Source organism: Phoenix dactylifera, chromosome 11, assembly GCF_009389715.1.
Source record: "Phoenix dactylifera cultivar Barhee BC4 chromosome 11, palm_55x_up_171113_PBpolish2nd_filt_p, whole genome shotgun sequence".
NCBI classification, from domain to species: Eukaryota; Viridiplantae; Streptophyta; class Magnoliopsida; order Arecales; family Arecaceae; genus Phoenix; species Phoenix dactylifera.
The window spans coordinates 9,570,529-9,590,928 of NC_052402.1; the positions used below are offsets into that span (position 1 = coordinate 9,570,529).

General features: G+C 37.5%; 1 protein-coding gene across 2 annotated transcripts; it reads left to right on the plus strand.

The window, feature by feature from the left end:
* LOC103703297 (polyadenylate-binding protein-interacting protein 7-like) lies at positions 1–14,109 on the plus strand. 2 transcript variants are annotated; one of them, XM_008786110.4, is made up of 6 exons: positions 1–351; positions 5,415–6,275; positions 9,326–9,722; positions 9,829–9,899; positions 11,315–11,531; positions 13,472–14,109. In XM_008786110.4, exons 2-6 carry the CDS (start codon positions 5,496–5,498, stop codon positions 13,516–13,518), a joined length of 1,512 nt encoding a protein of 503 aa, XP_008784332.2. In that variant the 5' UTR covers positions 1–351; positions 5,415–5,495; the 3' UTR covers positions 13,519–14,109. The 2 variants fall into 2 exon arrangements, with proteins under 2 accessions (XP_008784332.2, XP_008784331.2); XM_008786109.4 differs by having other exon boundaries at positions 3–351; positions 11,315–11,439.
* Positions 14,110–20,400: the final 6,291 nt, after the last annotated feature.

The window sequence follows — 20,400 nt, forward strand, 5'->3', positions numbered from 1 at the left end:
TCAACTCAGAGAGAAAGAGAGAGAGGCCGAGCAGCCGAGAGGCAAATCTAATCGAGAGGAGGCGAGCGAGGCTGGGGTTTCTCCTGCGACACCCTCCTTTCTCGGGGCGCTGGTCCTCCAGATCTGAGGCGGAGGGGAAAAAAACTAGGGTTTCAGAGCTCCCTATAAACCCCTCCTGGAAATCACTGCCCGAAGATTCAAATCCGAAGATCTAACAGTAGAAGAGAAGCAGCACCGGCGGCGGCGGCCCTTCCCCCGTCCTTTCTCCCCCTCGCTTTCCTCTTTCCTCTTGCTTGTTTTACTTTATGGGTCGATGTCCATCCGTCTACCTTCTTATCGATCTACGAAAAGGTAACGAGGAATTCCTTCCTCTCCCTCTCTCGTTTCAGATCTCGCCTCTTGTTTTCGTGCTGCGGCTCTTTGTCTTTTCGATTCTTGTGGGTTATAGTGCGTGATGCTGTAATCTTGGGCTTGTCCTCCCGTTGGTGTTCTTTTAGGTCGTGCCGTACTGGATTCTAAGGGTTCTGTTGTTAGTCTACTTGCGAGGGTTTCCAGGAAGTTAGATTTGATGCTGGTTTGGGGTCAAGTTGCTGATTTTAGGGTTTTATGCTTTGTTACTTTAGAGGTTCTGTAATTTTGTGCTTTTTTTTTTTAAGTTTTGTAATTAGTGGGTGCCATCTAGTGTTGTTGGTTAAAAAGCCATCGGGCTGGGGTACCCAAGGACCTGGGTTTGATCCTGCCTCCATCCGGGTGGCTGGGTGAGGGGTAACTCCCTCTCTTTTCTTAGAAAGAAAAATTTTCCCTCTTAGTTGTTTCTACTTTGTTTTGGAATCTCCAGGCTGTTTCTATAAATCGTTTACGACCATGCTGCTTTTCTTGAAGTTTGCTTGAGGATCTTAAAAATGATGAGTTAAAGAGCACTGTGGGATCCAATTATGGGAGTTTACGACGATGTTCTGATCCTATAGGTTGCCTGGGTGTCCTTCTTCTCGTCCCTTTTAGTTTCTTGTTCCTTTTGGATGGTGAAATCTTGTCGCGGTTGACTTCGAACAACAAAACCTTGCTGTTGAAGCATCCTAAAGGTGGTTGTACTTTCGGTAATTCAGACAACGAAAGGTTGCTGTCTGAAGACACAACATTCCTGTTCATGTGCTTAGGGGTGGCTGCTCGAGCTGTCTTTATCTTGTGCTCGAGTTCAACTGGGATCGACCTCATCCTTTTCTAAGTCTGAACGGGACGCCATCTGATCACTCAGAGGCCTATAAATAGCACACAGACCCCCTTTTCAGCTTTCACCTATGAAATGACTTCCTTTCAAGACTCTTCTTTATTTTGGAGTGCATCCTTTTTGAAGATGGTTTGTGCTTGTCCCAGTTGCTTCAGTTCCACTTTTCTAGGTTACCCTCTAAAGGTTTAGTTTGAGGGTGTTGTTGCTGCGAAGTTGTCTAGTGCTGTGGCCCCCTTTGATTTCAAGTTGGTTTCTTTATGGGACCTCACAGACCACGTTGCATATGAACTACTACAGAATCTTATTTTTTGGGGGGGGGCAAATACTTTGTTCTTCATAGGAGCCACCAAAAATACTGGGCAACAATCACTTCTGTTTCCCTAATTGGGTTAGGGGTTTCCATTGGAGCCTTTGCCCTCCCCACATCCAACTGGTGGAGCATGTTGGGCTATTTGTGAATCCAAGAAAGAAGCTGGTTTCGTACGTTAACTAAGTATTGTCAAAGGCACTTCGGGCACTTGCCTAGGTGCTCAGGCAAGGTGAGGAGACCCTTGAGTGCCTCGATAGTCCTCAGGCAAGGCTACTTTACTGTGGTGACATCTAGGTGAGCATCTGGGACAAAGCAAGAGGCATTCAGGCGAGTGCCTGGCTCAAAAGGAAGGATTCTATGTCCTAAACAACTGCAACAAAGACAATGTGTTTTCGTCCAAATGAATGGAGGGAAATGAGCTGCTATGCAAGATGCTACATGCTGTAACGATCTATTTCGTGCTTCAAGGTGTCATCACTAGGGGCAGACAAGCCACTCCCACTTTCTAATGGTACAAGTCTGATGTTCATGGGTTTATCTGATTGTTGTTTATCATCTGAACAACTAAAACAACAGAGAGAGATATGGACAATAGAACCCTGCCATTTTTAACTTTGGATGGCCAACTTCAGTCGTTGAGATGCTCAAAGAAAAGGGTAGAGAGAGACAGGAGCTGTATCATCAAACTGAATATTTTAATTCCAACAAAGTTATAAACATTTGGGTTGACAAAGTAACATTGAACTCACTTTATTGAGAGGTAAACCGACCTTGGAATAATAAAAGGTTATGCAATGTCTTCTTCAATTCTTCTGAGGATGCAGGAGAGAATCTTTACCATGTGATGACTTGATCAGTGCGCCTTTGGTGTCACATCATGATAATTCTACTAGCAAGTCGTCCGTAACCAGATGGAGGGATAGCCTTTTCATCATATGCTTGGGGTAGGACTCCATATAAGCCTCCACTGCCACGTGGTCACCACTCTCCAAATGGGGAAAGGCTAGCTAAATGTGTGATGTTCCCAGTGGCTTAATGCTTCTTGAAGGCATTGACAATCTTCACCAGGTCTTGGGGAAATACAGAGCTCCACACAAAAAATATAAGAGGGATCCAGAATCTTCTTATCGAAATCGTTGTCACCCTGTAGCAACGATTTTGAGGTGCGTAAACCACAAACAAGTTGACGCCAATTGGAATGCACTCAAAAACAAGGGAAACTGGCAGATCTTTCTTGCATGATCCAAGGTATCAATAACATCATCGTCAAAGAATATATTGAAGAAGTGATGCAGAACTCCTGATCATGAACCATTTGATGAGGTGCAAAAGGGGTCGAGGAGGCTGTGGAGAAGGAAAATGTTCGTCAAGCTAGGTCCCAACTAAATGGGAGAACCTTACAAAGGATTGCCCTTTGCAATAGAACTAAACCCTCGATAGAGAAATGAGCAATAGAACTCAACCCTCGATAGAGAAATGCTAAAATTAGTTGAAGAAGTTGACAATTCCCATGCCTTGAATGACAAAAGAACAGCTGAAAATGATTCTGAGAGAGGGTAAACCTATCAGTTGGGAAGAGGAAGATGAACAGTCTAATATGAAGGTAACAAGTTTGGTTCCTGTCAGTTTCTTATCTTGCATGCTATACTCCATAACCTGCCAAAACTGCTCCAAGTTTGGTTCTCTTCGGGGATCAGATCTTCAATGTCCGCATAACCTGGAAGCACGTCCGGCAAGGGTAGCCTGTAACCAGAGGATACCTGATATGCCATCCTGAACTTTATCACCAATGCTTGGTCATTCTCAGGATCAGCATGAGCTCCCAGAATTTTAGCCGTTGTCTCTAGGAGGATGGTTATCTCGCCCACATTGAAGAAGAATACTCCTATTAGAGGCCAACTGATGAATGAAATTAGCACCTTTCTTGGATTGACTAGCTGCTTAGCCAGCTCCATCAGTTGGATGTGGGAGGGTGGAGGCTACCATGGAAATCTCTAACTAGGGACAGAGATTTGGAATTTGGAAAAGATATGGAGAACTTAACAAAAGTTTGGGAAGAATCTATGTTATTAAAGATCAAAACGATTGTAACAAGGATAATAATAGAAGGGTATTGATATATGTATATATTTAGTCATGTAGAAGCAAATGTTGAAAAGGAAAAAATAATTAAAAATAGAAATAAACACCCTTAGCTACAACAGTAAGTAGGATTATCAGTTTGTGGTCCATGAATTTTTCTTGGATAGGTTGTGTCATAAAATTTGTCAAAAGAACTGTTCTTAATTAATACTTCTATGTGAAAATAATTTGGAGAATCTTTTGTCTGAGGAAAATAGAGTATAAGAAATATTTTTTTTCAAATAATTTGAAGAATATGTGCTTCTTACATTGATCTCCTTTTAATTAATTATTTGTAATTAATCTCTCTCACTCTCTATGTGTGTGCTTTTGAATTTCTTTTAACCCTTGTATGCCTTCTAAGAAAGTCTGCTGATCACTTTTTTTGTTTCAGCTACTTGTTAGTGAATTTCACTCCTTTCTGTGTCTTGTTCTGCTTGCTTATTGATTATAATAAAGCATTTCTGAAAGTCTGCAAGAAAACGTGTAGAGGTTTTCTGTTAGTAATCCTTTAAATTAATGTGATGCTAAGCTTTGTATATTTCTCTCATTTATTTTTTAAGCCTGTAAGCAGCCAGACATTTGAAAGAATTTTAATTTATTCCCTTTGGAAGAGAAAGACTTACCTTTATGTTATCTTTCAGCTTTACAAATTTCTAAACGATAATCTCAAAAAAAGGATAAGTTGTTGAATCTGATACCAGATATTCTTCATGATGGTAACTGTTGTACAAGTATATATCTTTCAGTGGATTGTGAGATATACTATGCTATATCAATTTATACGGAAAAATAACTGTCTATGTTATAAATGATGGTAATCTCAAAAAAAGGATAAGTTGTTGAATCTGATACCAGATATTCTTCATGATGGTAACTGTTGTACAAGTATATATCTTTCAGTGGATTGTGAGATATACTATGCTATATCAATTTATACGGAAAAATAACTGTCTATGTTATAAATGTTCATAATTTTCTTTTATGCACCATTTGTTATGAATTCCAATTTGATTAAGGAACATGTTAAATGAAATGTAAACTTAGGGGCAAATTTGCTGACTGTAGGGTTTGTTATGGCTTTCCTGTTGTATTGTTTTGCAACTGGAAATGAGTTCACATCTCATCTTTTGAAAGATTGGTTGTGGCTCTAACCATTTCTTGATAACTAGGCTGGTCCTGTTCACCTAGGGTGGTGATAGTATTGCTAAATAAATTCATTAGTGGTTGCTTTGGAGATGTCCAGTTTTTGTTCATTGATTGTTTATAGCTGGATCTGCAGAGCTTTATCACTTTGTTCTGGGTTAGGGAAGAAAGAGAACTGGCCCTGCATTATGTTATTTCTTTTGCCTTTAGCATGAAATTATATTAAGCAATGGTCACGAGAAGTTATAACCCGTGCTAAGAACTTAGATTTTACATTTTCTATCTGTGCCCAGTTCTTGAACATCCTTTCCTTATTCCCTTCATTTTTTCTTTACGTGTACTGGATCCATATGATATTTAATCTCACAATGGAAAAATGTTATATTTAAGAATATATGCGTCTGCATAGTAAACATCAAGACTTAATATATCATTATAAGCAATCAACAGATGCAGTAGTTTAACTCCAAAACAAGTTCTGGGACGATATTTAGGATTCTTTTTGAACTATTGAGTTTGCTATGAATCTAATATTTTGGTGGCATAATAAATGATGTTGTAATCGACTCTCATTCTTGTTAGAATTGTCCTGTCAATTTTAATTTGCAGGTTTAGGATAAATCCTGAGTGGAAGTTTTCTTCCTTTAGAAGGTTTTGTATGTAAATCATATATTTATATTTCAAATAAAGATGAGTTTTCCCATCAAAGGTTTTTCAAATAACAAGGATGCGAGATTGAATATATCAAACAAAGTCACGGCATTAAATCCCAATGCAGCAGAATTCATTCCTTCTGCACTTAGATCTACGTTTGGGAACAGCAAAAGTGCAGATGCAACTAAGATTGATGCACCTGGGCCTTCTGGAAAAGCAGTCCTAAATCATTCCGAGTCCAGTATTTCTAATAATTCAGATGACGAGGCACATCAGTTTTGGCGTTGCCAGCTTCCTGATGATATTACTCCTGACTTTAAGGTCACGGGAGAAGATGAGTTGCGGACGCCCGGACAACTGTCACTTGCTGGTTTGTCCATACATGATCGTATTGAAACTTCACAATTCTCTGCATCAGCATCAAGCCGGTTACTGGGTATACAACAGGATGTATTGTCCCGTGGTATTGATAATCTCAACTTGAGTGAAAAGACAAGATATTCTGGGTCTGGCTATACTGAGACTCAGTCATCGGCTTCTTTCATGGCATTAGCTACTGAGAACTGGAACCAACTGTTTATGAATGATGATCAGCATTTTATGAATAGGAGGGAGGGGCATGACTACAACGGGGATTACAGTAATGGCTATCTGAATAACTCATCTGAAGATGCAGTTTTAGAGGATGGTGCTATTGACCCCGTGGAGTTTTTGGTTTCACAGTTTCCAGGTTTTTCTGCTGCGAGCCTTGCAGATGTGTATTATGCAAATGGCTGTGACTTGAACTTGACCATCGAGATACTCACTCAACTCGAGGTATGTTTTGTATATTTATACTGATATATTACTGGTCAACAGAAAGCTTCTAGTGATGTATGTATATAAGTCTATCACATGTTGAGTTTTGAATTCCTGAAGTTTGCCATTGCTAAAAACCTTAGGCATGGAAGTAAGAGATTTTTCTCTCTAGCTTGCTAAATTACATATTCTGAAAAGCTGGTTGACAATTTTCGTTAGGGTAAGTTGAATGTTGAATCTGTTTTATTCGAGATTGTGAAGAAAGAGTATAGTATAAGAAAGTAATATTGCCTACATGTCAAAAACAATCATAACTGAAAATGCATCTCAGGTGTGAACATAATTTATTCAAGGACCTGAAAGGGAGCCTTGAAGAGTTGAATTAGCTACATGTTCTAAATTATCATTGTTATCATACTATTCGCAAACATTCCAGCTCAAACATGAATAGGCATACCAATGTCCATCCTAAAAGGTAATAATGGATACAAATATGCTTGGTGCATCCATAATAATTTTGTTGAGAATAATAAGTTCAGGATCACTTGTATCTAGCTTCATTACTTAAACTAGTAGATGCACAAGAAAATTATAAATGCAGCAAAGCAGATATATTCCAACTATAGGTGACAAATATGGAATTATGTATTTATATTGCAATTATTAATTTTTCACTTCTCATAATACTAGTTTAGAATTGGAAAATATGAAAATCTTGTAAACAGTTAGGTATGACTTCTAATAATTTCAATATGGAGAACTATTTTCAAGGAAAAATAAATGGAATCTTTTTATCCTAGACAAGGCCAAGTATATTTGATGTAGGACATTTATGCACCTTTTGTTCTTAACAATGACTTCTCTCTAAGTATGAAAAGTTTAGATGATAACTATGTACTGTTAAGGACTTCTGAACTTCTTCTTGTTTTTCTTGGATTTGAGTAGCAATTTGCGGAAACTGATTTAGTTGGTAGATTGCGTGCTGGAGAATCTTACATTTAGTGGATGAATTGATAAGGTAAGTTTTCATCGAAAGCAGAAGAAAGGAATTATCGTGCACAAGAATGGTGATATATAGCATTTATCTAGAACCTTCTCCTTTTATTTCAAGTTGAGTGGTTGGTGGACAGGGAAAGCTCTGGGTTTTCAGTCTCTATTCCATAGGTTTCATATCTTTTAGCTATGGTTACTAGCAAATTTTCGGTGAACTAGCCATCAGAAGATGGATTTATATTTAAAGTGCTAATTAGACCATCTAGATCATTAGTATATGATTAATTAAGGAGAAGACATCAGCTTGTCTTTGTATGCATTAGACTTGGGCATGCATCAACCTCATTATGCTTTGATTTAGTGACATATCTGGGGGATCCGTATGTTAAGAGGAATATTTAGGAGTTTGATGATTAGGAAATTGGCAGTTATATCAAATTCAAATAAGCAGGCTATTCACAAGCAGCTTGTGTTCATCTTAGAATTTGGCTTGATAAGGGCTTGCTCAGTTAATGAACGAGCTATGCTTGAGCCCAAGATCTGAATTTGAAATATAAACATGTTGAGCTTAAGATTGGCCTAGCTCACTTGAATCTGGCTTAATCAAGCTTGAAATAGAGGTCTCTCTATACATAATGGAAGAGGCTTTTGGAGCTGGACTCCCGTCTTAGTAATTGGACTTTTTTATGTGTAGCTGGACTTTTTATTGGAAGAGTATGTCTTAGAGTCACAATGCAATTAAGAGAGAGAGGGGAGAGGAAGGGGGGGGAAGAGAGAAGGGGGGGGGGGGGGGAAGAAGCCTCCACTATTGATGAAATATCTCAAGTACCCAACCGGAGAGAGAGAGAGAGAGAGAGAGAGTGCAGACTCATCATGGGACTCTCTCTCTCTATCTCTCTTTTTCTTTTCGTTTCCTTATCCAAGCCATCTATCCAATGTTCTCTTGCCATCTACCTGATGTTCTCTTATCTGAAGTAATCACATGCAGAAAGTTCACTCATAAAGACATTAAGTCAGATGGATATCACAACTGTCCATGCCTTATGCCACGTGCATCTCATTGCCTGTGAATATTAATGAAATTCATTTTTATTATAAATAATTCATAAATTTAATCATTATTTATTTACTTTTTTTATATTTCTTTTCAGTTATTAATGTACTCTTTATTTGCTGGAAATCTAGTAATGTGATGTTAGTCATTAATGAGCATCTCAGTCATTGGATATCAAACTTGTGGCTGGAATGTTTATTTATGTTTCAACTATCAGATGCAGATTTGACACTTAAAGCTAATGAAATAGAAATTTTAATTTTAGGGGAATAATTAGGGAGAAGAGTCCAGCATTAAAGGGTTTGCAGAAGTGGGTTGGGGATTGTGATTTGGGAAAGAATAGGAGGGAGATGCTGGATTATTGGGCTTGGAGGGGAGACTGATGGGAAAAGATTATGATGGGATTAGATTATATGTCCATTATATTTCCATATCTGCTATATATTGTCTTTCATTAGTTTTTGAGAGCCAGAAGATAGGCTGATCTACGTGGAATAGAAAGAAAATCCCGTGAAACCTAACGGGCCTTTTGGGAATAAAAACTGGTATACGGAAGATTTCTAGAATGTTTTCGAAATTCAATGCTCATACACAGATAAACATACATATATTTACACACATACATACATGTATGCCTGCATGCATACACACAGACATATATTTATATGTATCTGTGCATATATATGTACATTCTTGTTATGAGTTTGCTGAATATATATTAGAAAAATTTATGGTGCTCTTTTTCAATTATTTTGACTAAAGAAGTAGAGTGAGATAATTAATGTGATTATCTCCTTTTTTTTTGAGAAGAAGAATAATTAATGTGATTATCATTTTTGAAAATTGCATTGTAAGTGTGATAAAAAAAAGGAGAATATTAATTCTGTTCAAACTTGGATTTCTGTCAATGCAAGCTTTGCAGATAGGTGAAAATTTGCAGTTTCTGAATCATAGCTGCATCATGATTTAGACTTACCATTTACAAGGCTTTCTTGTAACATTATTCTACTTGCACTTGCAGACGCAAGTTGATTGTGATTTTGGTCAGAACCTGAACTCAAAGGCTTCATCTGCTCCAAGGCTTAGCATGCTGGACTTTCCAGCACTTCCTGTGGCAGAGTCGAAGTATAGTGAAGAAGGTCTTCAACAATCTCAAAACTCATATAGATCTCCTTCCAGTATATCTAGTGGCAATATAGATTTTGCTTCGGCTGTTCGAAAACTCGCTTCCCAGGATTCTGGTCATTGGAAGTATGGTAGAAGTGGTTCTACAGATGGCAGTGTCGGCTCAAGTAGAGATTCACAACTTTTAACCAGCCAAAACAGTGGTAACAGAAAATTGGCTTTTGGAGATAAATTGCGTAATTCTGGTGCATCTCAGGCAGCTCCAGTTTGGCTTGAGACTGGGGAAGCAGTAGGTAATACTCTTGGGGTTTTATCTTTGATTCATTAGGATTTGTTTCCTTTGTCCTTGAACTGGGATATCTATTTCTTATTATATAACACATATTTCTTCTCTGGTAGCTAATATGTATTCAGAATTAAGGGAAGAAGCTCGTGATTTTGCACGCCTTCGAAATGCATGCTTGGAACAGGTAACTTCTTATGGGTGTAATTTGAATGCATGATCATCCAAGTTCATCTGATACATGTTTATCGGTCGACATATTCAGGTTGACACCTTCAGCAAAAAATTGAGTGTATTGGTCTGTTACATCGGATATTGATGTACCGCATCGCTAAAATGCCCCCTTCTTTTTGTCTAAATTTGTTCTCTGTGGCTTCCTTTTCGCTTATTCAGTAAATATGTTGTGAGAATTACAAACTTGATGATTATGCTACTGTGAAATGGATCAGCTGTATTTTTAGAATATGATGTTCATTTCATTTTGATTTCCAACTAAATACACTGAAGTTCTAATTAAATTAAATCATAATGTGGATGTCTGTAGCATTTCCTGTGGTCATTGGCAATACTCGTTGATACATGACATCATTTTTTCGTTCTTGTTATGTTCAGTCAAAAGAATGAGGATTCAGCAGATGCCATAATTTCTTGTTGCTAAACTAGGGGAATACTAAAAGTTTTGCACTTAGGCTATGGGCTAAAAGGGCTTGAGAGCTCTTGAAAGACCTGGATGGGCATGGCAAAAATAACTAAAAGATGCTTTTATGACTGAGGAAATCACGTTATTTATGAATGAGAGTGACCAAGAAGGATTTTTATTAGCCAGTAACAAATACTCATGGATCAAAATGTAGATATTTGTTGGTGCATGGATATTCTTGTGTTTATGATAGTTCATTGGTGGTGGTATAGATGTTTCTTTTGTTACAAAATAAACTGTCAAATCATCTTTTATTTTATTTTAAAGATGAGAATTGTATTTCTGTAGAACCCACTTGATTTAATTGTGGCTTCAATGGCCTTGTACACACTTCTAAATAACAACGATCATTGAGTGCATCAGAAATGTTATAATGAATGGTGTTAGTAACACAGTCTGAAGATGGAGGGAACACTGTTTTGACAGCTTGCCCTTCATGATGTCTTTGGTGTTTGGTCATCATTGTTGTGTCAGAAACAATATGCTTTATATTTTGTAATTTTTAGTCTATGATCATGTTCACTTCAATGGAACTCTAGTGGATTTTAATTTGTTGAAGCATATGAGTCTATGTGAATTATTGTCATCAGATTTTTGGGGTCACAGCTTTATGTAAGTGTTTTGAGATATTGACACTGGTTATTGTGTACAGATAATACTGTTTGTTTGTATTGTCTCCTTTGTCATTAATTGTGATGGAATTACATTTTTTTATTCATATGGCAGCTGAATTTTGTTTTATATTTGTTGATTATTCATTAGGATTGTTGTTTTTTCGCTAGGCTGGTTCTGTTTATTTTTATTTTTTATTTTTGAAGTTTTTAAATCCTAGCTTCTTTGATTATACATTTCGATGCTCTTCTGTTTCAAAAGTGTTACCTATTGAATTTGATTCCTAACAGGCAAGACAGGCTTATCTGATTGGCAACAAGGCTCTGGCAAAGGAACTGGGTGTGAAGGGGCAGCTATACAACATGCAGATGAAAGCAGCTCATGGTAAAGCTAGGGAAGCCATCTTCCGCCAGAGGTTGGTCATTTTTTGGCTGCTAATTTGTTTTGTATGCCACCAAGGTCTCGTGGATTCTTATTCTTTCAAATTACATGAGCTATTGAATCTAGGTATGTTTTTTTTCATTTAAAAGTGATAATAATATGAGCTTGACAATAAGAAACCTAACATATCAGGCCTGCTAATCTCATAGTTCGTGACTTCTTTTCTTCATATTGTTTGGCTTGTAATAGTGTGTCAATGAAATTTTGGATAAGACCTTTCAAGGCATACGGTAGTTGTCATAACTGATTTCTAAGCATATGAGGACTTATTAAGTGAACTAGTTGGAACTTATGTTTCTCTGGATGAGGTTAATGTCACAAATATTGTTTACCCTGGTCTGGGATTGCAGGCGGGGGTCTTTGTGGGAAATATTAAAGGCCCTGGTTAGGGGGTGGCTGATTAGTGGGCTCCTGGCCTGGTGCAGTTGGGGTGGGGAAAAACATGGCATCAGCCTGTGCCGTTATGTATGCTTAAACACACACACACACACGCGCACACACACACACTCTTCCTCTCTCACACGCGCGCGCGCCCCAGGGTGGGGGGTGGGGGGTGGATCTTTTATGGTGTCAAAGTCCCAGTAACTGACAATTGAGGCACAATGGAGGAAGAAATATTGGCCAACATTTAAACTATTATCTTCCTTGAAGGCAGTGATCTCCATGTTTTTAAGCAAGGATTGAAATACTAGTACCGACCCTTGTACTTTTTTTAATCCCGGAATGATATGGACAAGGATGCCCATACCAACTCTTGGACAGTGTGGCTTCTTGGTATGGTACTCGGATGCTTATTTCTTTTTTTTTTTTTCAATTAGTTTTAACTTTTTTTTTGGTCCTAAATGAAGTTTTATGAATATTGATATGCTTTAATGTCCTTAAAAAAAGTTTTTGGGTCAATTATGGTGTGTATGGTGCTGATATTGGTATTGAATCCTGTGATTTGAATAAAATTTAAAAATATCAATAAACATACATTGAAAAAAGTGTGTTGTAGGGTGATGCCCACCCTATAATATAGTTGAATTTCATGCCAAACACCATAATTGACTATAATTTTTTTAATTTTTTGGCCAAAATAGTGGCAAGAAAAGGGGAGTGACAACTTACTAGATGCATAATGTTTGCAGTATCGTGGAAAGCTGGATGTACCCTCCTTCCCCTCATTTCTCCTCTCCCTTCCTCTCTCTCCGTCTTTCCACGTCACTGCTTGCACACCCCCCCACCGTGACCAAAGGCCTGAGAAAAGAGAGCATGGTCCCCACCTTCACATCTCTTTTTCTTTTTTTTCCCTCAAAAACAAGGCAACCTGGTCTGGTCGCACCATGGGACTGGCCAATCCCTACAGGTTTTGACTAGGACAAGTGAGATGTCTTGGCCCACGAAGGGATTAATGTCCTGCATCCATCTCAGGTACTGGTTCTTGGTCGGAGCGATATGGTTCCGACCTGATATGTTGATACCTAAATTCTTGTTTTAAAGTAAAATGATGACGTTGCTGAGCTAAAGATTGTCAAAATTCTAATGAGTCCTAAATCTTAATATGGTCGGAGCTAAAGATTCTTGTTTGAGATGCCATTGGGTAGTTTTTTCCCCAACGCTGTCCATCACGGAAGCCTGTCATGGTTTATATATGAGAGTGTATGGATTTATGCATCAATTAGGCAAAGCTAAATTATGTGGTATATGATTGGTTTGCTGTGCATGGGATAAATTCAGGTACATTATTCTGGGTTCATCTATTTGCGTAGAGTTTATATATCTAGCTTCCACTAATGTTTCACTATAGTTGCAACTGACATGGGATATATCTACTGAATATGGTTAACTTATACTTGCTGAGCATATCATATTCAACATCAAAAGAGAATTACATGAATAGGGTAGGCTGGATTGCTGAATTTGTTGGCGTATGAGTTGCTTGGTTAAGACATTACTTTTTTCAAGGTAGAACATTTTTTTGCCTTCTGAGGACTTCTGTTCCTTGTCTCACCTTGTTATCGCAGAAACCCAGTTGCTGCTGTGCTCCAGGGACGAGCTCAAGATTGTCTGATTGACTTGCATGGTCTTCATGTGAGTGAAGCCATTCATATTTTAAAGCAAGAACTGAGCATCCTGAGGAGCACTGCACGGTCTGCTGGGCAACAGCTTCAGGTCATGATTTGTGTTGGGACGGGCCACCATACCAAGGGCTCACGAACTCCTGCAAGGTTGCCAGTCGCGGTAGAGCAGTACCTTGTAGAGGAAGGCCTTCGCTACACCCAGCCTCAACCAGGACTGCTCCGGGTTGTAATATATTGACACCTGTAACGTATACAAAAGGGGCACCAAAAAAAGAAGGAAAAGAAAGGAAAACTGACACCATTCTTGTATCTGTGTATATGGGTGGAAGAGAGAGAGAAATCAAGTCTCCGGCAACAAAAAGAGCAGTGTAATATTATCAGGAGGTGCATTCAATTCGCATGTTGTAAATTTTTTGGCTGGTTTCAGTGAAATTCTCTTTCCCAACAATCTTTTCAAGTGTCATTCTTGTTACCTCAATGCTTTCTTGTTAGAGAATATTATGCATCGAACCCAGATGATACTCCTGATCAGAAGCATGTACAACCTGATTTTTGTGAAATCAAACTGCTAAGTTAGAAAACTCTGGAATTTTGTAAATGTGTTTGAGTTGCTGCTTTCCTTTTCAGTTGATTCATAATTTGACATCATTGGGAGGAAGCTAGGTCGTGCTTTCTGCCGATTTTCAGTTGCAGCATTCTAGAATTGGAAGGGACTTCCGGGAATAATTGACTGCTGCCGCGTATTTGAACTCACAAACTTTAGCAGGTGGGATCTGTTTGATTATGATTAGAAGACTGTCAATGAGGCACCAATTTTTGGTTATGGGTTCTGACCATTTGATGCCAGTGGCTATTTGATCTCAAATAGTTGATTTTGACTAGCTTACAATGGATTTTGACTTCGATACCGATGTCTGTTGATCTCAAATCGATGATATCGACTAGCTTCTGAGGAGAATCTTCTCAGGATGGACGAGCGCTGGGCTGCTGATCATCGGTAGTGAATTTGTACCTAAATAGAGGAGAGCTATAAAATTGTGTATGGCGTTAGTTCAGAGGCAGGCATTTCTGGCATCAATCTAACATCAAATGCTGTGAAGAATTTATGTGCATCTTTACCCTGTGAACATGTTACCATCAAAGTATATGGTTTAAACCATAAACCACAGGAGTTTATTCATTGCGCATGAAAAGCTAGTGTGGGATTGTAATTTTCACTCGGTTTTCTTTTTCTACTAAAACGGTAGTCGGGACATGTCAAAATGGTTGGGATTTTTCTCTTGTTAGAATCGTGAAACTTAGATTTATTGGACCACAGCAAAATTGAGGATGTCATACGGTAGTTTGTTTCGATTACCAACGTCATCAGCAGTATCCTCACTAATCTCACTCGGGACAAAAAGAATTCATATGCTCAATGGTCGCACATCAGATGTTCACCAGGCCCGCTTTTTTTTTTTTGTTGGGTTAACAACATATCATTTTTTTTTGTTGGGTTAACAACATATCATTTTTTTTTGTTTTTGGGTAAACAGCTACTTGTCATTCAATCACCTTTCATGCATCACACCAACTTTCATAAGCTTATAGAATTCTTTCATATCATATGGCAAAAGGAGTTTCCTGCACGCATAAAATTAAAACCTCATGAGCAGTATATTACTCTCACTGAGCATTTGTAGGCATTAGATCGTGTTTTGTTTTATGATTGCTCTGGCTCTCACCATCGTGTGTAGTGAGATGCCGGTTCACCACCACCACCACCAAAAAAAAAAAAAAAAAAAAAAAGAGAGAGGAGAGAGAGAGAGAGAGAGGAGGTGAGCATCCAATATTTGGCATCACACACAAGAGTCTGGTGTGTTAATTTGGAAAAGTAGGCAATTTTACCCTTGGCTGTTCTTTAGAAGTCAATATTTGATCGTAGCCTTTCAGAAATCTGTTGAGCATCACCTGAACAGATGGGATACCCAGATTTTGAGCCAAGGTTGAAAGCTATGTGGTCGCTCAGTAGCCAATAAAAGGAGTAGATTGAGATGAGCGAGAATGCATGAGAGCTGACCAATTAAAGAGAGACGGCTAACATAAACTATGGTGGGATAGGACAAATGGAATTTAACAAGAAGACAAGGTTGATTAAGTATGATGATTAGTTCGATAGATGGTACAACATTAGAATATTATGATGGATATAGAATAATAGGAGGACAAGCATCAGCTATCATAACAAGTCAAGAGTGGAGGCCAGACTTGGGTAACAATAATTAGAGTGGATAGTTACTATTTTTTATTATAAATAAATGAAATTATAATTTGGAAGGATCTTTGGACATCTAATATACCAATAAATTTTATTTTACCTTAACTTTACTTTACTTTATCCTGTACTTTATTTTTTATTAGGATTCTACTTTAGAAGTACCGTTAACTTAAATATCTTCTATCATAGCTTATGCTACAACCTATTCTAATTCATTTTTTTTCGAATAATGGTGTGATATTAGCCAAAATTTTTCAAAAGAAAAGATATTTGGACCTACATTACTCTCATACTCTCCATTTTATTATCCTCTTTTCAATTGCTCTAATACCGATGGCATTAACATGCCTATCTACTCTTTAATATTTAGCTTATTACCTTTTCTGTTAACCAACAAGTTATTTAGCATGTTGGGTGGCACCAAAAGGGCAAATAATAGTAAAACTAATATTCAAAAATATCAACTTTAAAATTTAATGATTTATAACCTTTCCAAAAGTGAACGGAAAAAATAAAAAAATTGAGAAGTATATTAACATAGTATTCGTCGATGCCTCGTGATGTATTGTTTTGTATTTCCAATTTCATAATCACTCTATTACCAATCCAAGGTGCATACAATTGGTGTAATTTCTGCACACATGTTTGTACCCTGCCATATCAATTCCTTGTCAGAATCTAAAATATTTTTTTATTTTTACGAAGGAAACCTATTTATCACTTTGCAAATATTACTAGCTAGGTACGTGCCCGCTTCAATTATTAACGTGCATTTTTTTATTAGAAAACTGATTAATAATTTATTATTTATTATTTATAATTATTATATATATTTTTTATTGATTGCAATTTAGGAGGGGATTTTTTTTTGTTTTTATAATACTTTATTATGTAGTGACCGTCAACCTTTTTGACTTCAGAAAATTAAACCGGTTCAGATAAAATAGACGTAGAACATGCCATCTGCCATGCCCCGGATCTTGAAAAGAATCTCGCGCAATCTTAAAAACAATTTATATTATATCATAATCGATTCTTTCTTCTTCTTTTTTGCCCTTCCCTTAGATCTCTGAATCTTTTGGGTGCTTCCGAATCGATGATGTCAGGTGTGTATTAATTCTCTTCCCTTCATCTTAAGGGTTTAAGCGTACGTTTTGATGCGTAAAGGTCGGATTTTTTTCCTTAGGGCTAGGCAGGGTTCGGTTCTTGCGAGTTTTAAAGGTTAAGGTTTTTGTTGATAATTTTTGGATTCCTCTAGAGATTTTTTGATGCATTTTGTGTGTTTGTGGAGATCTTCATCTGATGCGTTTGAGAATTGCTTCTGGTAATCAAGAAAGTTTTTTTTTTTTTTTTTTTAAAATCAATCGAAGAGTCTTATTCTGGATTTAACTCGCATAAAAGTGGTTTTCCTGCATTCCCTTACTATTGATTTTGAAAATTATGTGAAAAATATAGAGTATCATCCTTGTTCCAGGAAAGATCAGATTTTTGTCGCCAAGTATTGTTCTTCATTGAAGAATTTGCGAGGTCTGGTTGATAAAGATCTAATTTTTCCTCTTTTTTCTGCTAATTGTTACAATGAAATGATGGTTTGTAGATCACCTTGTACTGAATCTTGAGCAAGATGGTGATGGCGACCATGGCAACTGCAGCCGGTGCTGCTGCTCTTCTTTTCTATACATTGAGATGGAGGCTGCAGGCTGAATGGTCTCAAGGTGATGTTGAATGTGAAGATGGTCAGGGAGATTTGGGGACGGCCACCCGCTGATTCGGGAGACTCACAGACTGGTCAGGGAAATAGGTTCCTTCCATGCAACACATGTGTATCGGAAGGCGAACAGAGTTGCTGATTGAACTGCCTCCTTCGTTGCTCGGCACTTCGGAGAAGTTATCTGGACTAGGGCCACTGATATTCCTTATGCCTTGTATCATTTTCTTTCTGTTGACGTGGCAGGCTGTACTCACGTAAGAGCTATATGAAATGCCGTTATTACCACACAAAAAAATGTGAAGATGGTGGTGATAGGTCCAACTTACTCTGCTTGAAAGTAATCAGTTATCTCAGAGTCCAGCATGAGCCTCTGCAACATGGTTGGAGACTATATCGACCTTGTCGGAGACACTTAGGCTCACTTTGAGACTTTGGGTAAATGGTCCATAGGGGATCTGGCTTTTGGCATCAGTTTTCTCTTAAAGAGGCCGGTAAATACTAATGCATCTGTTTGTCTTGTTAAAAGGGAGTGCATTGGCTTTCTTATATGGAATTTATGAACTGTTATATGTGACTAGATGGAATTTAATCTGAGACAGATGCTGCTGCTTCTGTATTATGCTTTAAGTTGCTGCATTTATTTTATTTTAGCTGTTGAAGAAACTGAACATGAAACAATATGGGAAAATAATATGGGATACTCCGCTGAGTTGCTTAGAAATTTAAGACGGCCAATGAAAGTTCCTGCCTTGCATGTAAAACTGTGAGAACTTTGAATAAAGGTATAGGACATAATTTGATGTCGTATTTATTTCTTGAGCCAAAAAGAAGCAAAGCCATTAAGTACATTATATTGGGATGAAAGAGACTGAAGTGCCTTGTGTGAAGTTCATGACTTTGCTCGAATAGGATAATGTGATTGAGACTGACTTAAATGACATTACCTGTTAACTGCTTTAGGAAATGCAAATTTGCAGTTGTTAAAATCCTAGTAATTATGCATTGGAAACACTAGAAAAAATTGTGAAGGCTTGCATTGATAGAATAACTAGCTCTATGACTTATGAGGAAGGCATAGAAAAGGAGGATAATAAAGTTTAAACCAATTAGGTGAGCTAAAACATTTTGATGGTTATTGTTAAGCAAGCATTAAGCAAAGAGAGTAAAATAGATAAAGATTCTGGACTAAAAGTTCAAGATTTTGGATTTATGATTTAAACTTTAAAATCTCATAGAACATGAAATTGTAAGTGGAGAACTGTTGCTTTAATAAGCTGTTTCTGTGTGATGTGCTTATAAGTTATATTGAACATTCACTTTCATTTAGATGCATTTGGATCTACAAAGGTATTCTTGGTGGTCATTCAATTTTTTTAACCAGTTGCTGCTCCAATCTCCATGTTCTTTTCTTTCTTTCTTTATTTTTCTCTAGTTTGAATTATGAACGGTTAAACTTGGGTTTTGGCTTACCAATACGAAAGACTATGCCAAAATGATTGTTTGCTTGATTAAACCCTTTTTAGTTTAAATTGATGGATCCCTACTCCATGGAGCATTCCTTTTATTTAGGGTTGTAAACAAGCTCAGCCAAGTTTAGCTTTGGTTTGTTAGTTTGGCTGGTTGTATCAAAAGGGGTAATCCAAAGTCCAAACTCATCACAACTCTATAAACACTCCTTTTGTAGTTTTTTTTTCATGAAGCAGAAATGGCAGGTCTCTAACTTATGTTTGTAAAGGTTAGCTCCTATTAACTCCTCTTTATTATCTTGAATAGCTTGCACAGGATATGTGCCAAATTTTTTATATCCATCTTGCAAGAAAATCCTGATTCCTTCCATTAAGTCTTTCTATATCATGCCCATTGTCTGTAACTAGCAAATGTGGCTTGCACCAGATTCTACGTGTGTTAACTTCTGATCTTATACATTCTCCAATGTTTTTATGTCCACTTGGCAAGAATATATAAATTTTTTATTTTTCATAGGCCAAGCCCGGCACCCCTAATTACAGTAGAAATATAATTTGCACAAGAAAGTACTTTTTAGCACCCGCCATATATTTACGAAATGAAGTTACATTGCAAATACTTTATTGTGGTGAAAATTTGGTAAGGACATTTTACAAGTGTGAGGTTGGTGAACGGAGAGTTGATGAGCATGAGAAGCACCCTATCTGGGTGATGCATTTACTTCTGACCCTATATAGTTGCAAATCCTCTCAGTATTTGGCTTCTGATTTCAAAAAGCTCAAGAGGATGCAGCAGAGGATGTCTGAAGTACACTTTTTTTTTTTGGGTAAATCGGCGGTTCACGCACAATGGATGTGAGTATAGGCCAAAGAGTTATATAGCAAAATACAATGCAAGGAAGATAAAACAGACACGTGGTTCTCCCATATAAAGTCTTCGGAGTGATAAGCTGCACATGATGTCACCCAATCCACCGCACTGTTGGCCTCTCTAAATACATCGGTTATCCGAAAGTAAACATTAGTGGGTTCTATGTCAGTTCTATTTCCCTACGTTAAAGTATCCAAGTGCACTTATGTGTCACATGTTAAATGCTTGAACAGAAAACTGAATGTATAGTTTTGAGTGTCATGTTCTTTTGCAGGCAATCTAATATTTTTCACTGTTTGTTGATCCAATCATAACCATATCTTAAATGATCAAGTTACGATGCACTTATTTTTGTATACAGGAGTGGGTGGAATATATTTGTTTAGAATGCTTCCTAAGCAAAACAAATAGGACTCCACTTGGATATTGAAAGAAAAACTATCAAAGTCATATTCCTACCAAATTGGGCCGCAGGATTCATAGATCGTGCGGCTTTGTCATTGTGGGAAAAAAAAAATTTCTATTGTTTTTTTTTTAAATTTACGTGGATACCCTCTTGAAATTTAT

What these genes read in the sequence shown, in the direction of transcription:
- LOC103703297 (XM_008786109.4), top strand. Translation starts at nt 5,496, where the DNA reads ATGAGTTTTCCCATCAAAGGTTTTTCAAATAACAAGGATGCGAGATTG. An exon ending in AGATACTCACTCAACTCGAG is followed by an intron (nt 6,276 to 9,325) that starts GTATGTTTTGTA and finishes TTGCACTTGCAG; the next exon opens with ACGCAAGTTGATTGTGATTT. An exon ending in GAAATGCATGCTTGGAACAG is followed by an intron (nt 9,900 to 11,314) that starts GTAACTTCTTAT and finishes GATTCCTAACAG; the next exon opens with GCAAGACAGGCTTATCTGAT.